The sequence below is a fragment of the Mytilus galloprovincialis genome, chromosome 4 (genome assembly GCF_965363235.1).
Source record: "Mytilus galloprovincialis chromosome 4, xbMytGall1.hap1.1, whole genome shotgun sequence".
NCBI lineage: Eukaryota > Metazoa > Mollusca > Bivalvia > Mytilida > Mytilidae > Mytilus > Mytilus galloprovincialis.
Window position 1 is genome coordinate 62462593 of NC_134841.1, and position 19086 is coordinate 62481678.

At 32.4% G+C, this 19086-nt stretch overlaps 1 protein-coding gene across 2 annotated transcripts; it reads left to right on the top strand.

The window, feature by feature from the left end:
* Nucleotides 1-2054: 2054 nt before the first annotated feature.
* On the top strand, nucleotides 2055-11548 carry LOC143072648 (uncharacterized). 2 transcript variants are annotated; one of them, XM_076247693.1, is made up of 9 exons: nucleotides 2055-2204; nucleotides 3018-3056; nucleotides 4512-4532; nucleotides 5092-5345; nucleotides 6575-6745; nucleotides 7585-7756; nucleotides 9344-9424; nucleotides 10069-10176; nucleotides 11057-11548. In XM_076247693.1, exons 2-9 carry the CDS (start codon nucleotides 3045-3047, stop codon nucleotides 11366-11368), a joined length of 1131 nt encoding a protein of 376 aa, XP_076103808.1. In that variant the 5' UTR covers nucleotides 2055-2204; nucleotides 3018-3044; the 3' UTR covers nucleotides 11369-11548. The 2 variants fall into 2 exon arrangements, with proteins under 2 accessions (XP_076103808.1, XP_076103809.1); XM_076247694.1 differs by lacking the exon at nucleotides 2055-2204 and having other exon boundaries at nucleotides 2908-3056.
* Nucleotides 11549-19086: the final 7538 nt, after the last annotated feature.

Sequence of the window (19086 nt, forward strand, 5' to 3'; positions counted from 1 at the left end):
TCGAGAACGTCTTTGTCAAAGAAAACCAGGAAAGTGATATGTTCTTTTAAACATTTTCAATGCGAATAGACTAAGAGATTTTATTATATAAGAAATAAATATTTTATGCACTATTGTAATTCATGAAATGATGTACTTGTTTATCAATATATGATGGAATTCTATACAGTCGTAAAAACGAGAGGTTTGGCTAGCTACAAAACAAGGTTTTATGCACCATTTTCTAAAGAAGAAAATACTTGTACCAAGTCAGGAAAGTGACCATTGCTATTCTTTCGTTTTATGTGTTTCAGCTTCTGATTATGGACTCTCCGGTTCGATATTCCTCGGAGTTCGATATTCCTCGGAGTTCGATATTTTTATTGTTCTTGAAGCATTGACGGTAGGATGTGATTTTCAGTAAATATGAATCACTACAATTCCATTTATTAAGATGGTCTCAGGATATAAAGCAACTAGTACGAGACTGGTAAACAAATAGTTTCGCCGTGCAGTTTCGTCCTGTTTCATGTAAATACGATTTATATCCCAGCAATTCATGATTTTTTAGAGCAATTCTGCACGGGAACGGTCAACGCTTTCAAAAGTTTAGTGATTGCAGAAACTGGTTGCTGTGTCATGCATTCTACACCAGCACATAGTAGCAATAAATAGAACAACTTATTTTAAATGGTTGATTGTTTAGCGTGAATTTCAATATTCTTATAGAATTATTGCAGTGGGAATTCATTTCAATTGGAAATATGAACAAAGAGGAATAACTGCAATTCTACAATGAACCTTGAATAAAGTAGGATTTCTGTTAACGGTTTTAGTTAAATGTGTAAACTTTTCTAAAAAGGGTAAAAATCAAATACTAAAATATATAGACACACAAAAAAAAAAAAAAAAAAACCATCAATTTGGTTGTTTTTCACGTTTAAGTAGACCAATTTTAGAATCTTGTGTTTAATAACCTGATTCAGAGACATTTTAGCTCTCAGTCCAAACCACCAGTTCCGTCAACTAGGCAATTACTTCATATGAAATTGGCTTGAGTCAACATTTATACAACACTACACAAAGAATCTTTCTATTTCAAAACTTTTTTTTTAACCAAAAAAACTGGAACTTACACGTTTTCATGGAGTGCACTAACTGTTGCGTTTTTTTGTTTGTTTGTTGTGGAATTCTTCTGAACATCTGTGTACTGTATTTAAATATTGTATCATTTATTTACACTGTTTTGCTACAGTTTTTATGTCCCACCTAGGGACATTGTGTTTTTCGGTCTATGCGTCTGTTCGTCCGTTCGTCCGTCTGTCTTTACCGCGTCAGGTTTAAGTTTTTGGTCAAGGCAGTTTTTGACGAAGTTAAAGTTCTTACTTGAAACTTAGTACAGATGTTCCCTATGACATGATCGTTAATATTCTAATGACAAATTAGAGTTTTGACCCCCATTTCACTGTCTTCTAAACATATTAGCCAGTCAAGGTCGTTAAAATCTTCCATTTGTTCTAAACATAGAAAACGAAAATGCGAGTGGGGCATCCGTGTGCTATTGACACATTCTTGTTTGTTATTATATTTTTTCAGCATAGCATCAAACTTCACTGAACGAGGTTAAATTGAGATCGCAATTCATTGACAAAATTCTAGTCCCATTTTTCTAACACACTTTACGTCATACTAAATATATAAATATGAAACAATAGGCCTCCCACATGCAGTACTTAAGACTTTTAGACTTTGAAACCACTAGACAACTACCTTATTTTATTTAAAGAATACTCAGAACTCAGTCTGAAATCTCAACAGAGGAAGTATATAACATGCATTCGGATCTTTAAGTCCTAGTTACTCAAACATTTTGAGTGATTATTCATTCACTTAAAAGTCGTATATGGCACTTTACGAACTAATTTCGAGTAGAGACTATTTAAATTTCTATTTTTCATAATTACTTTTACAAGCCTTCGTTTTCAATAACATCATTAAAACTAAATATCAGACAGGTATTGAGATAAACGTGTCAGCTTACATTTAAAAATTTCTCTCACACAAACTATTCATGAATTACGTATTACGACTTTTAAATGTATTTTTACAGCTATTTCATGCTTAACAAATACTTTCCTTTCCCTAAGATTCATCTACACTTTAAAAACAAATTTTCGTATGAATTGGTTTTGGAATAATATTGACGTACATTTTGTAAATTTAAGGTATGTTATTTCTTATACATTTTATATTTGCATGTCAACAATTCTCAGTTGGTGTGATAATGACATCTTGAATAAAAACGACACCATGTGATCGATGGTATTCCATAATATGGACAGCAAAAACAAAAGAATATTATTAAAATCAAACTGCAGTCATTGAATAGACACACACACTGGACCAAATTGCTTTATTTTCATCTCAATATCAAATTTAGGCCATCATCATGGACCAACAGCTTACTACTCACTGCAAGTTATACATGATAGGCGACCTCAATGATGAATTGAAATTATTTGCTGGACGTCGATAATGCTACGTTTGTGATTTACGTGGGTTTGCAAAATCTGAGGCAAAATCATACAACAGCCATACCGTAAGAAACAAGAAAGGACCAAAATAAAGCATAAACTCAGAAAAAAATGAGTTAAAATCCATATTTTGTACTTGTCTTTTCATTGTTTTGTTTTAAAGATTTACATCCTTTTTGTTTGTTTTTGTCCTTTTTATGACCCGGGGAAAACTATGAATTTCAAAGTGACGATTTAATTGATTTTCTAAATCAAACATGAATGAATTTAATGACATGAGTATTACATACAAACATGTCAATTTTCTAAGTAAATGGAGAGGAACATTTAGTTTTAAAACCCATACTGTCACTCATTTGTCAATTATATCACTTAACACACATACAAAGGTACACAAATACATTTGAGTGTTATCCAAATATTATGAAAAAAGTTTAAGTTAAATATTTGATTAACAAAAGTGTCCATTTAAAGCTGTAAAACTTGATGTTATTTATTGCACAGGGAAAATAGAAAATAGACGAAAAGACAATGTATGCTAAGGTAAGATTTTGTTATTATGCCCCATTTATGTGCATTATGTTTTCTGGTCTGTGCGTCCGTTCGTTCGTTCGTCCGTTCCTTCGTTCGTCCGTCCGTCTATCCCGCTTCAGGTTGAAGTTTTTGGTCGAGGTAGTCTTTGATGAAGTTGAAGTCCAAACAACTTGAAACTTAGTACACATGCATGTTCTCTATGATATGATATTTCTAAATTGATTTAATGCCAAATAAGTTAAAAAGCTTTTATCCCAGTTTTACGGTCCACTGAACTTAGAAAATAATAGTGCGAGTGTGGCATCTGTGTACTTTGAACACATTCTTGTTAACTTTATTTCCATGAAAAAGGATTGAGAATATACGATTAATGTTGTTAGCTTCTTTTGTGTTTCCAGTTTTACCTCAGTTTTAGCGGGATATTTTGTAAAAGAGAAGCAAATGATATACCAAAAGACATTCAAACTCATAAGTCGAAAACAAACTGGCAATACCATGGAAAGAAAACACAACGCTATTCGTCAAACATGTTTAAATTTAATACAATTATTTATCTTAATTTTTCAAGACCAATCTTTTGTAATAGCATTGACCACTACGCTACAGTGACGATTATTTTTTGAGACAATATAACTTTTAACCGTTATGCTGTTCACATGCTATACATGTTTTCTTTGGTTTATAAGTATGTAGGTTTAACAATAGCACCAACACTGACTCATATGAACGATCTATTCACTTCATATGCATATATCACTCACAGGGATTGTACGTATAATAATGTCACTTGAAGGGTTATCTAACTAAACACAAACGTCAATTCTTACGGTTTTACTAGATTGAGGCATGGAAGTATTATATATCAATACTTCCATGATTGAGGTAAATTAGAGACAACAATAGTTTACCGATATTCAAATCTCATAATTCCGTTAAGAAGATTCACAAATCAAAGTTAAAACAAAAAATGATGGTATCGCATGAACTCCAAAAGGACTCGCAAGACCGGCTGTGTCGTCATGGCAGATGTCTCCTATAAGTGAATCCACATTCCTTTAGAATGCCTCAATCGGAAACGGTATACAATCGGTTCTAAAATTTAAAACCAATTAAAACCAAGGATCAAATAAGAGAGGGGCAAATAATGCAAAAGGGCCAATCAAACTCACAAGACAGTAATAAACTGAAGACGCCATGGCAAAAAATGAAAAAGAACAAAGAACAAACAAACTATTCAAAACACAACCGAGAAAACCAAAACAAAACCTGATCAAATATCAGGTACAAGAGAGACGGCCTTTCATGTTTAATATAATATATACTTCGATGCCGGTATACAAACATCTTCAAACTGTAAACAGACCCGTGATCTATTTTTTAACCACAACCAATCTTTTGCAAGAGCATTGACCACTGAATATGATAAGAACTGAAGTTAATATCTATTTTCTTGTCTATTTTTAGGATTTACATGGAAATATTTTGGTAAGTATATTCACCCAAATAGCTTTTGATCAATTACTTGAAACTGTCAATAAATGATCTAAAATAAGTAGATAAACATTGAGATCTACATTTGACTGATAATTTTAAATAAATGAGATGTTCAGCTACACGTGCTATTCAAAGTGAGGTATTTTTGTCAAAAAGGGCAATTTGAACACATTTTTAGTATGCAACTCGACAAATACTTAATTATTGTATGCCAAGACAACACGCATTTTTATTTCGCAATTAAGAAATTATGCATGGTTCTAATCTGTAGATACATAGCACAGGAATATATGAAATAATTGAAGCTAAAACACTGTTATACTAACGTATAGCTCAACAAGAGTGCGTACACTTTGAGTCGTAAACTTCTAAAGTTAGATATCATCCTGTTTTTGTTTTTTTTAACGTTATTGCATTAAACGCTTTATCGATGGACACACTATTTTACTATAGTTATCAAAACAAAAACGGAGGGTCTAAAACCATTTATAGTTATACACTATTTGTGATAAATCGAATTTCTGCATGTTTGATCTGAACTCTACTTCAGAATTCTGGGGGATATAGAGCCGAGATTCAAAGCCGGATGACTGTAAAACCACCAACACGACAGCATGTTCCACAGTACGCAAAAATTAAAGAAGACACAAGGTCCCACAAATGTGCTGATTGCGATAAACTTCATTTTGAGATTGAGCGACTACAAATGCAACTTGAGGAGAGGTCCAGTAGAGGAACCAGGCTAGCAATGATTGACACAAGGGAATCAGCTCGCTCGGGTGATTACAGACATAATAATAGTTGGTGAGTAATATAAAAATACAAATATTTTTATTGGCACAAACTCATTAGCAATAAATGGTTAAGACCTATTGCATACATATAATTATACTAATTGACATGGCAGAAGGAAAAGTTACATGATAACATATCTTGATAGAATGAAAAGTTACATATTGAATATATGTAAGGCTTAATAAGAGAATAGTCCTACCACCACACGACGTCTTTTAGAACATGAAGCAGCAGCTTAAGTTCTGTATACGCCATTGCAGCACTATTCAAGACAATATCCAAAGTGAGATGAAGGTGACAATCAGATTATGGAAACAGCTAGCTGACAAATGCTCACGAAATTATGTCAGTTAAATAACTTCAAAAGGATAGTAGTTGTCTCTTAACGACTCTAATGGTTTTGTTTCCATCATTAGAAACTAAAATGTAAAAATAAATCTACCTATTTGAGGAAATCTTTGAATGAGTTTAATTGACTTTTTTGCTTCCTTTGCTAACTAGCTAATAAGTTGCGCGGTTTTATATCGTTATTGTAGTTTCTCAGTCTTTGAAAATGGGTTCATAAAATTCAACCAGACTTCCAAAGAGAAAAAGAATCATCTACTTGGCGTGAAATTGTGTGTCTGTTCTTGTGACAAATTACCGCTTGTATCAATATAAAAATATGGAGATGTGGTTCTATTTCTAATGAAAAAGTTTGTTTATCTACATCTCATTGCAAAAGGCTTAACAGTTCTCCACTTTATACTTGCGTGCATTGATTTTCCAACTTGACACGAACTTGTGCACCATCTATTTTGAATTTTACATAAGTAACTTTAATAATGTTCCATACAACGCACGAACTTATTATTTCATGAATACATTAGTTTGATAATCCATTCGAAATCATTGCTGCTTGCATTATAGAGCAACACACGTCCTCCTTGGGTGGCTCGCAAGTTCATTAAAAATTGTATATAAATACCGTATGTGATAGACCGTTGGTTTTCCCGTTTGAATGGTTTTACACTAGAACTTTTTTGGGGGTCCTTTATATCTTGCTGTTCGGTGTTAGCTAAGAAGGCTCCGTGTTAAAGACCGTGCCTTGACCTATAATGGACTACTTTTATAAATTGTGACTTGGATTGAGAGTTGTCTCATTTGTACTTATACCACATCTGCCTATATCTATGATAATGTACGATTAATTTTCGTTTTAATAAATATATATGAAATGGTCCAAACATTTTTTTCAGGGAAGCTTCATGGGCAGACACCCCAGATCTTCTGTCCACTCACAATAAGGGAAGACCAAGAGGTCTGCAAGCTGATCTACAGGAAGAAGTAAAGAGACTGAAAAGAGAACTACACCAGAGAACATTGGAAGTGAGGAATTTACGTGATCTACGTACAAAAACACCCACTGGGTAATTAAAAAAAACCACAAGAAGTTAATTCTTCTTTGGTAATTCTTTAGTTATTTGATTGCAAAGGATCCCTATTGTTTATCCTCCAACCCTGATCCTATGTTAATAAATTAAGATTCGCACAAATAAAAAAAGACTTTTTTATAAACTTTATGCAGAAATCTGTATGATACTACATGGCTTATAATATAGTCAACACAGAGAAAAGATGTAGAATTATAGTATTTGATTTTAAATAAGAAAGGTCAACCAAACGGCACAAATGATAAAAAAGACACATAGAAGTAAACATATTGTCTGCACAGTAAACAGATGGTCATCCAATATACCTTGCTCTAAATCGTGCAGATTTTGGTTGGGTTGTCTCTTTGACACATTCTTCGGTTCCAATCTCAATTTTAGAGTAAAAAATGAGAATGATAAAGCAGAAACGACCAAAGCCATACCGTAGTATCTATTTTATACATTTGAGGTATTAGTAATCAACTTTAACTTATGAATTAACAAGAACCAAAATAACCTGCTTTAATAGGAGCTATCAATACATGTTTCGGTTTTTGAATATCAGTTATATGTATACTCAAACACTCAAAAAAAAAAGAGAAATACTCGTTAAGTCTTGCGTTATCTTGTGAAACACTCATCTGCTATTCAAAGACACTAATCATTTATTGATAGATATAAATGGTGTTTTATGATTTTAGCATTGAAATATTATAAATCACCAGCCAATCGTAATAAGGAAGACATAGATATTTGTTAAACAGGAAATATAAGCTTTTTCTTTTGTGTCTACAAGGACATCTCCTAACACCTTTTTATTGTTCTTTTACTTTTAGTTCTACTGTGCCGACTGATTTAGATGCAATGGTAGACCCTTTGCCAGTTGACAGGGTGTCATCAATGTATACCGAGATTTATCAAAATGATTGGGCAACAGCAAATAACGCTTTACAGAAGGACAAGTTGAACCTAGAACAAGCTGCACAAAAACTGCTAACCGTGCTGATTGTGAGTTTATAGATTATGAAGTATAGGAACTTGATTTGGTAAATTATACAAGTATAAATAGCAAATGTATACTTTATAAACAGCTATCACTCCAAATTTTGCTTAATGTTAATCTGACCTATCTTTATATTTAACAAGGGTCCCATTTCTATTTTTAATTTGCCTTTACGGAGTTTAGGAGACTGTTATGTTACAGTCCTTATCTACAACCAGTTCAAAGAAACTAGTTGAAAAACACCCGTATAATATGTAAACATACACATTTGTAAAAGTCAACCATATACCATAACACGGTTAGATTACAAACACTGGGTCGATGCCACTGCCGGTTGAGTTTTCTTACCAGCAGGTATCACCAGACCAGTAGACAAGGATATGGTCATAATTATACATAAATGTTTCGAAATATTTGAATATTTCGAAATACTGAGGATGTTCTATATAAATACAGGTAACAGTAGTATACCGCTGTTCAAAAGTCATAAATTGATTGAGAGAAAATAAATTCCGGTTACAAACCAAAACTGAGGGAAGCACATCAAATATAAGAGAAAAACAACGGAACAACAGAAACACTGAAGTGCAACTAAACGAACACGACAGCAGCAATAATCCTGACTAAATAAAAAACATTGGGTTGAAATTTTACTGCTGTATAAGGCAAAAACAACTATGAATTTAGATTCTCAATGCTATTCAGCTTCGTACTTTATTTGACCCTTTTAACTTTTTATTCGAATATACGAAGATTTTGTAGAAAGATTTACATACACAATTTTAAACCTTGTTTCTATGATGAGTTAATCTATGAACACATTTTACCACCTGCTGTCAAGGACAAAGTTTTACAATTATATATGCAAAGTAACATACAATCGTATGGTTTGTCGTATGACAATCACCCTGTTAAAGGAAGGTCCTTCTGACATTCCGTTTGTTAACTTTAAATATTGAAATCCTATTTGAATTTTCTTATATGCTAATTTTGTATCTCAGTTTGGGGTACAAGGAATGAGCGTTTCATATATTTCTGCACCAAAAAAAACAAGACTTACATTACTCGACATTTAAGAAAAATAAGTCCTCTGCCGTATTTCCAACATCATTATCGTTGTACATACTTTAAAATATTCAAAATATTCTCTACCGTCTATCTGACGTTATTATTTTGCACGTACCCTAATAGATTGCACATATCCTCGATCGTATATCTGACATAATCATGGGTCAATCATAGCGTACATACTCTAAAAAGTAAAATCACAAAAATACTGAACTCCGAGAAATCATAACCGAATGTCCCTAATCAAATGGCAAATAGATTCGAAATGTTCTATAGAGTACATGTACATCTTGCATATCTATAGTTGTACATATATTTAAATTATCCTACACGTCCTCAATCGTATTTTACGCATTATAATATAGTAATAGTACTACAGTTTTAAACCCCAAACACATCTCTACCGTTTATCTGACATTATTATAGTTGCAATACCTTTATATATTGTACGTGTCTTCGACCTTCTATTTGATATATATTATCAAAAAATGGTCAAGAAAGACCCTTCATTTGTTTATTTTCAGGATGCTTATACTTACTGTGATAAAGTTGCACCACAACATCTAGAGGCAATTCTTAAATCAACCATTAAAGTAAAAATTCAGGTATGCCATAATTTTATTCAAAATTTCCGTTCCAATAGAAAGCAGCAAGAATTAAATCTGTTGATAGAAATCTTTTCTTTTTACCTTATTTTATTTGCGACTGTAAATTTCAGTAGATTCCATAAGCACCGTGTTGACATTTACAAAAAAACACCTTAACAATCTTGCCCGATATCAGGTCTAAGAAACAACTTCATGGCATGTTTTAATAAACCATCTTCAGCAAGCTCCAAATTACATAAAATTTTGTTTTACAAGATATAATGTCAATCTATGGTTGAACAATGATAGAATATTCTGATCTGGACAACAGTGCTTGTCTAACACACATTGATCTTTTTCTATTTTCGCAATATGGTGCTGGTTATGTTTCACAAAACTCTTAACTTCTGATTATAGCAAATACATACGTAAAAAAGGACTTTTTTAAATCAAATTTTGAAAACAACTTATTTAGTTTTATAGAAAGCATGATTTTTAATATATTGATGTGTAAGCATCTAACAGATTATATTTATAATTTGACATATATTCTATACGGAATAACTTATCTGAAAACTTTGTCATTGCCCATTTGACCTCCATTTATTGATCTTTTCTTGAATTTTTATATTTTACCTTTACTGTTTGCATTCCACTATCAGGGCACAACTAATGTTCCGAGCGCTAAAGATGATGAGGCTGACATACACCAAGAAGCTGGATTTTTTAGAAAATCTATAGCTGAGAAGGTAGCACTGAATATAATCAAGGTATGGATTATACAGTTTTGGATTACATTACAAATGATATATGCATTGAAGTTGTTAACTGTGTACTTACTTTGCAAATGCTTAACACTGGTCCATTTCCCCAAAATATTGTTTTCCCAAACCATCAAAATATTCAGATGTCGAAAAAATGTGAATGAAGAGCTTTTATATACGCATATAGGAAGAAATGCCTGGTCAAAATTGTATAATTAAAGGATATTTATGATCAACTCATATATTGCCTCGTGCCAAAGTGTTCGAGTGATATCAAAGTTTTTTTTGTGTAAAATTTTTTAACTTTTTGTCATTTTTGTGAAATATGACTTCTTTTTTTATAAATACGTCAAGACGATAAACTTAAAGTTTACCAAAATAAATTCAAAAAGTAAAAATAACTGACTGACGGATGTAAGAGTAATGTTCAATGACAGATATTGTTCACATCAAACGGCTTACCAGCAGCGTTCGTTTTCAAATGCAAAAAAGTTGTGACTTACTGCAAAACTGTCAGTTCATTGGTGTTCATCACAAAATACAGACATACAGCTATTTAGACCACTTGCGTTCCTCATATGGTTCTAGCATTAATTCTATATCAAATAGTGAAGAACAAGACAAGAATGCAGAACCATCTATTTCCAATCTTTCTTAAAAATTATTTCCGACAATATAAATATAAACTCACTGTTCATGTAAAGTGAATGTCACCCTTTATAATTATTGATAAGTTATGTGATACCTAATCTACAGTACTAGTACTAGTACTGCGTTAATATCATTGAATTTATTTTTATCTTAGCTTGTTCCGGGAAAACGGCAACTTTAAAATTCAGACATATTATAGCTGACTTTTCATTATTTCATTTTATTGTCTTTTCAGAATTTTCGATATGAAGTTTTCATGAGGAAGAACACTTTTACTCCCAGACAAAAACAGAATATAGACATCACTTCATATGTAGATAAATGTGTTGAAATTACATGGTACATGGCGGTTCAAAATTATCCAATCATTTTAGATGACAGTGTATCACGTGATAAACGTTTTGATTACGCACACTACAACTCTTTCGACGAGGAAAATGAAGTTAATGGATCTGTTTACCATTATCTTATTTGGCCAGCTCTTATCAATGCAGAAAATAATGCACACCTTTGCAAAGGTATTGCTGTAAGATCGAAGCCGTTTTAATTTCCCAAACATTGTCATATAGGAATGATAAAATGAAATTGTTACCTCCTGTCTCGAAAGACTTACAAAGGAAATTTAATGTTATTTATTGTGCATGATTTTCACAGATGTGAAAGTAGTGTCGATTATTCGTACAGATTTTAATAAAAGATGCATTAATAATCAACAATTTTAGTTGAATATTCGTGTATTAATAGTATTCACAAGTATTTTATCTCCTATGTAAAAGATACGGAACACCACTTGGTAGATGCTGTTGCTGTAATGTTTCGTTTCCAAGAGAACTAGTCCAGTACTCAACACTTTTGCGTTGACATTACATACCATTATTATGTTCATGTTTTAAAAAAAATACTGTTCATTATTTTTGACTCATTCGAAGTTTTACACTTTCGATTATAGATTGCTGTGTTTGTAGCTGGCACACATTTTTCGAATTTTCGGGTTTTAGTGCTCTTCACTTTTTTTGGCATTTCACTCGTGTTCATTCGAGCGCAACGTATGAGACTTATGCAACCAAAATGCGCGTCTGGCTGAACAAATTATAAATTTGAAATATTCATTGAATTAATACATTAGTACGCACATCTGATATAAATTTTTCAAATATTAAGTTATGAATGATAACCTCGGGACAACACATATGGACAACCAGCTGTGAGCAGTATCACCCAGATAATTATACAAAAAAATGCAGATTATAAATTTCTAAAATATCAAACGTTATCTTGATAAAACAGAAGGCGGTATTTTCAAGGTCAGAAGATTGGATTCTCACTAAACAGAAAACATTAAAATTTAAATATCTACACTAACGACAAAGCAATCAAAATAAAAATAGTTTATTTCATATCGGTTGAGAATAAGATTCTCTTATTGGATAACAAGGGATCACATGACATTCATTATTCTTCAGTAATAAATTCTATCGGTCATTAACAGTACAAACGGACCAGAAAACCGGTCGTTAACGAACGTTTACATGATAATGACCGGTGGGGCGTGGTTTCCGTCTGATAATGACCGTTGGGGCGTGGTTTCCGTCTGATAATGACCGTTGGGTCGTGGTTTCTCTGTTAATGACCGGTGGGCGTGGTTTCTCTGTTTAGAGAGATGTACCTTTTATAAAACATGTTCCTATTTTTAATATTATATTTAAGTTGTTGAATTGATTATTATATGTTTTTGTTAATTATAAAATTAAAGAGAACTTGATTAAGTATTTACATACTGAAAATTGCACTAAAATGAATGGCAGTATTACTACGACTGGTCTTCACTCTTTGCCATAGAAATCGAACAACTACTTGAGTTCGCTTTGGGCATTTTGAATTTATGAGAATTTTCCAAAACATGGTTTCTCAATGAAATAAACATAATAGTTCTTGAAAAACTTGTCTTTGTCGTGATACATGGACTGCCCGTAGGACAGTGGTATTGACTGTGACAGCGATAATGACCTCGCCTTCGGCTCAGTCATTATCACTATCTTAGTCAATACCACTGTCCTGTGGGCAGTCCATATATCACGATAATGACCAGTTTTTCAAGAACTATTATATAATTAAATCTTATTTGATAAAGCAAAATTCTACGTATTTAACACAATATGTACAAGATATATTTAGTTATACTAGTTGTTCATAAAAAATAATAATAAAGGAGAACGTTTCATTAAGGAACACAAATCTACTCCTCTGAAATATAAAAGAGTACAGAATAATACTTGTAAAATCCAACAAGAGTAGATATATAAATATATTTATATTGTATCAATAATACCGTAACCTTTTAAAACATTTCTTTTTGAAACAAACTATCCATCAATACTTGCTACATATAACTGAATACGAGTACTGAAAAATTTGCATATACATTTAAGTAAACAGATTCCTTAGTCACATAATGCGTTTCTTAACGAATAAACTAGTCCTAGATAATAGGATTAAACTTGTGTTACCTCAATATCGAGAGATTTTTATGTCGCAACCTTTTACACCCAACTATACGGTATATGTGTTTTTTTAATAATTGCAAGCCATACTAATACCTGTAATTGCTTACATCCACTTTATTTGAACTTGATAATTGTCTCACTGGCAATCATACCACATTTCCTTCACTTAACTAATATGCTTTGCTGGACATATAATATGTCTACAGGTGCTAATTACAGTTTAACCGTTATTCTAATGCACATTTTTATTATAATTGCCAAGGATTTATAATAAGTAGGTTAAAACACATTTTAAATTAAAAAATACACAAAAGTCAATCGGTTATGCAAATACTTGTCTGTCTATCTTTGTGTTGAGTATATATTCATTACTATTCTTTTATTCATAGGCCGTTTTAACCAATCAAAACACATCATATAAATACTTACATAACTGGTGTGCTGCCCTAGCACATGACATTGATGCTTCGTATTCAAGTATCTCAAATAATCTATTCATTGTTTTGTAGATAATTTTCGCTAGCTCAATAAAGAAAAAACTTTTGAAAGGAACATTACAATCTAGACAGACGAGGGAATATCGAACACCTGAGCTTAAATGATAATTTAGTGATGTTGGACAATTTTTTATTCTTCGCGTTGAACATCTTTTATTTTAAAGACACATTATTACATGATTTCAGTTTTATAACAATTCAATTTTTTCAACATAGGCTTGTGACAAATGATTTATTGTAATTTGTAACGAGGGAATTGCAGCAGTTTATGAGAAAATACACGTATCAAAACTAATTTACGATCTGCTTAGTGGGTGTCATTACACACCTTTGTCTTACCCCTCACCTAAATTAAATTTATTTTCAATAACATTTGCTTATGCAACTTTGATTTTATATAAAACGCATTTTTTTGGCGCATGGGTTTGTCATGATATTTCTTTATCAGGATAATTAAATGACCAGACTGCCAGTACACGTAAGATTTATATGTATATATAGTATGACTATAAAGTATAATACAGCAATAAAAAATTCAGGCAAAGTATTACCTAAAACAATGGAGTTGATAATAAATGACGGGAAGGAGGTATAACCACAATCGAGACGGAAAAATGGTTGACGGCAAGACATATAGCTGCAGTGAGTATAATAAATTATTCAATGTTACAGTCTGGCAAATCTATAACAAAAGATGCATATCAGATATTAGAAAATTCGTCTGATTTTTGAAGGTCACTCCGAAAAATTTATTCCGTCCCGGATCTTCAAGTGAAATATGATACGTTTTCACCTGTCATCTACTTCCAGGGTACTTTTGATAATATACGTCACTTTTCCAATTGTCAACTTCTCATCTACTCTTTACAATCGTTCGGCGTTTACATATCTAAGTTAATAAGTTACGCGCGTCTATGTTCACATACCTACACTGACGCCTTTAACAATGATTGGCCCTTAACAGGCTTAAAACATTCACACACAATGACGGGCATAGTCATCAAGTGTGTTAGTGTTACAACTTACGAGCGGCATGTGTTCATGGTCTTAGATTTTAAGAGATCAAAATATTGCGCTGACCTAAAACATGTACTGAATTTGTCATATTTGTTTTCGTTACATTTTTTTCCCAAAAGTGATGATTTCCATCGTGGGTATACATACATTGCAAGAGATGCTTAATGTTCTCTGTTTTTCCTCGACTGTTAGTATATACCATGGATTATTTACGAGTTTTGAACATCAGTTACACTAATGTTGTTCCTTTTCAATGTTATTTTATTCAAAGTTGTAAGAAAAATTAACAACTCTAGAAAATCTTCAACACCGATTTCGCCTTATAAGAATTTTAATATTTGCATATAAACTTATCATAGATACCAGGACTAAATTTTGTATATACGCCAGACGCGCGTTTCGTCTACAAAAGACTCAACAATGACGCTCGTATCCAAAAAAATTAAAAAGGCCAATTAAAGTACGAAGTTGAAGAGCATTGAGGACCAAAAGGTTTGCCAAATACAGCTGAGGTAATCTATGCCTTAGGTAGAACAGCCTTAGTATTTAAAAAAAACATTTTGTAAATAGTTGATTTATAAATATAACCATATCAATGATAGTTCATGTCAGCACAAAAAGTGCTGACTACTGGGCTTGTGATACCCTCGGGGAAATAAATCTCCACCAGCAGTGGCATCGCCATAGTGGTTGTAGATAAACTCATCATAGATACCAGGACTGAATTTTGTATATACGTCAGACGCGCGTTTCGTCATAACATTCTTGCAAAAAGATGCATCATCATGACAACCTTTCATTATGGTTCACATTTCTATGAACAAACATAAAACGATGAATGATATCTACAAAAGTTTGATAAAGAATGAAATAGCAAACATACTGAACTCTAAGGAAAATTCAAAAATGAAAGCCCTTTTTCAAATGTCAAAATCAAAAGCTTAAACACATCAATCGAAAGGAAAACAACTGTCATATTCGTGACTTGATACAGACATTTCCTCATGTATAAAATAAATGGTGGATTAAAAGCAATTAACACCATGGAAAAAACCTGATTGGCGAACATGAATCATATGAAAATCTGAGAATTAATTTTGAGCTCCCGAACCTGAGGGAAAGAGGAAAGTTGGACGTCCCAAAACTACCTGGAGACGGACTGTAGAGACTGAAAGAACATCACTTGGATGGAACAGCTGGGCTACAGCAAGAACAGCAGCTAAAGACCGTGTAAAATGGAAAGAATGTATCAGGGCCTTAAATGCCGACCAGCATGAAGAGGTGAGGTGAGGATTGGTCCTCATGCTTCTCTTAATCAATTAAGGACATTCATCTTATTACTCATTGCAAGCAAAATTTTAGTGAAAAGTTCCTTTAGGAAATTAACAATCGATTTTTGATGTATACTTCATTTCTTTGGAGACTGGCTTTTCAACGCAATCGTGACCTTCTTGGTTTAGGACTTTCTACATCATTTGAACGATCGGGTACAAGTATTTTGAATGTGTTTTAATGATGATGCCAGTATAGAAGAACTTGCAAACATAGCCTTACATTTGTTGAAAGTAAGTAATATAATTTAAAATCTTATCTCAAAATAATACTAATGATACATGATGAAATGCTTTATAACCAGGTTTAAATTCTACATTTGAAAATGCCTGCATCAAAACAGGAATGTGACAGTTCTTGCCAATTCGTATTTTTTATGTGTTTTGTGAATTGATTTTGCCATATGTTTTGGGACTTTCTGATAAGATTTTCCTCTGAGGTGGCAGATACCAGTTTTGGTGTACCAGAACATGTGTCCCACGCAGAAATTTTGTTATAGTTAAGTATTGAGGTATATAATTGCATTATGTGGACTGAAAAAATAAACGAATGTAAATTCTAGCCTATTGTACTACACAAGTAAGCAGTTGCATGCACAGGTTGGGGATTTCCTTTACATAAAGGTCCAATCAGATGTCAAAATTGTGGTCTCCTCACTTGACGGCATCCAATCAAAGTGGGGAAAAAATTCAATTTTATGTAAACAAAAATATCTTGAGATTTTGATGGTAAGGATAGGTTCGGACAAGGCTCTAATTCACTGAATATACTTTATCTCTTGAATTTTGCCTAAAATTCTTGTCGGCTTTTAGCAGGATTCTGCAGGTGAGGATTAGATTGGTATCAGAGCATCACATTTTTTGCCTTATTTGCAATGCATTTATAATTTTTTAAATCTCCTTGCTGGACAAACAACCAAATTTAAAGGTTTTCTATATATTTACATAAGCAATCACACATATCAGTTCCTTGAAACCATGCATGTTATTTGTATATAAGCTTGAATGAATTTTCAAGAAAATAAAATCATAAATCCATGAAATTCTAAAGATTTATTGTAAAATAACTGGTTTCTGTATTTTGGTGATTTTACTTTCTTCCATGCCAAAAGTCATATGTATACATGTATAGGAAATAGTAGTTTACCGATGTTCAAGTCTTATAGATTAATTAAGCAGACAGATCAAGGTAAAAAAATAAAAGTGACGGAATTGTGTAAACTCAATGATGAACACGACCTGGTGTGTCTACAGGGTAGCGTATCCTTATTCAGACACCATAGGTACATTTACAGATAAGACGTTTTTTCTGGTATTTTTGATTGCGAAGACATGTCGCTAGTGGGTTGTAAAAGTAGCAATATGGTATCGGTAAACCAATTCGTGAAAGAAACCATAAACGTATGAAGGGTCTTTTTCAGTCATTTAATCTCATTACTTTATCAGTGCAGTTTTTGTATGAATAGCACACCTCTGCTATCAAAAGCCGAATAGCATGAACATGCACAAGTGTTACGTGTTAGCCTGAATTCATATATTTTTGTTGGCACAAAATTTACGTGGATTGAGAATTGATATCCTACGTATTATAATAAATCAACAGTAATGGACATGTATTAACGCAATAATAAATAACAGAGAGTATGTTACTGTTATAGCCTGTTCAGATGGCTATATAATCAAGTCAAAATTGCAAAAGCAATCTCTTCTAATTATGGAAACTTGCCAATTATCTTTCAACTAAATGAATTTACTTACTCAATTAAAACATTCATACTTGGATTTAGTGAAGAATCAGCTTAAGGAACTGCATTCACTTTCCTATTATCCAAACAAAGTCTTTCAGTCTGCAAGTTTTGTCAGGCGTAGGTACCAAAATTGCAAGGCCAAATCCTATTCATTTTACCTAAATAAAATAATATAACATATGTTGAATTTCCTCTTACAAAGTCAACTTTGAATGATGTTAGGATTCAAACGACAAGAATATTGTCTTCCTCTGAGCTTCCTCTCCTACATCTAAATCATGAAAATGATATTGATCAATTTACAGATCAAGTTATGTAAAAAGTATTGTTGCCTTTTTAAATTGTCAAGTTTTAAGTCACGTCTTGATTGTCCTGAAAATAGAAAAACAAAATTTCATTACAGGTCACTGAATGTTTTAATATTCTATTCTTTCTCTCTCCGTGTGCTCTTTTTAATTCTTTTAAATCAGATGGGCCAATATATCTAAACAAACCTTATTATTAGTATTACATTGGATTGATTCCAGACATTTCTTCATATTTCATACCGTTGTTTCGATTTTACAAAACTTTCCTGCATTTTTTTCAAAATCAATGACAAACACAAATCAAATAGAGTAACTCGCAAACTGTTCGTTTGATTTTGATAATTTTAACAGGTCCTAAACAGAATAACGAACGACTTTTTCAAAAAATTTAATCACTCAAAACTGCTCAGAGCATGGATAATCAAATGGCCAAATCAAAAGCTCAAACAAATCAAATGAATGGATAACAACAGTGATATAACTGACTTGGTAAATTAATTTTCTTATGTAAAAAATGGTGAATCAAACCTGGTTTTATAGCAAGCTAAACCTCTCACTAAACCTCTAAAACGAAGATCGAGGCTCTGAGTAATAAGAACTCGATGATTAAAATTCTTTAATGCATGACTAGTGCTTGTCTTACTGGAAAAGGTACGGCACCCCTGTTTGTTCTAAAAATTGAAGTACATTGTAAATACTATTCTTGTCTTAATGTTTCAAAGAAATGTGTTTAGGAACACATAACGGTCAAGATGTATTCATTTCTTTTCTAAATATTAGAAGGTGACCCTACACAATTATCCTACAGAGGGTTTCTCAAAATATGCTGGATTTAGGAATTTGAGTAGTTCCACGCGAAT

Bases quoted from the DNA above. Each gene is read 5' to 3' on its own strand.
- LOC143072648 (XM_076247693.1), top strand. The intron at 4,533-5,091 runs GTAAGTATATTC...ACTCTACTTCAG, and splicing joins ATTTACATGGAAATATTTTG to AATTCTGGGGGATATAGAGC. The intron at 7,757-9,343 runs GTGAGTTTATAG...GTTTATTTTCAG, and splicing joins AACTGCTAACCGTGCTGATT to GATGCTTATACTTACTGTGA.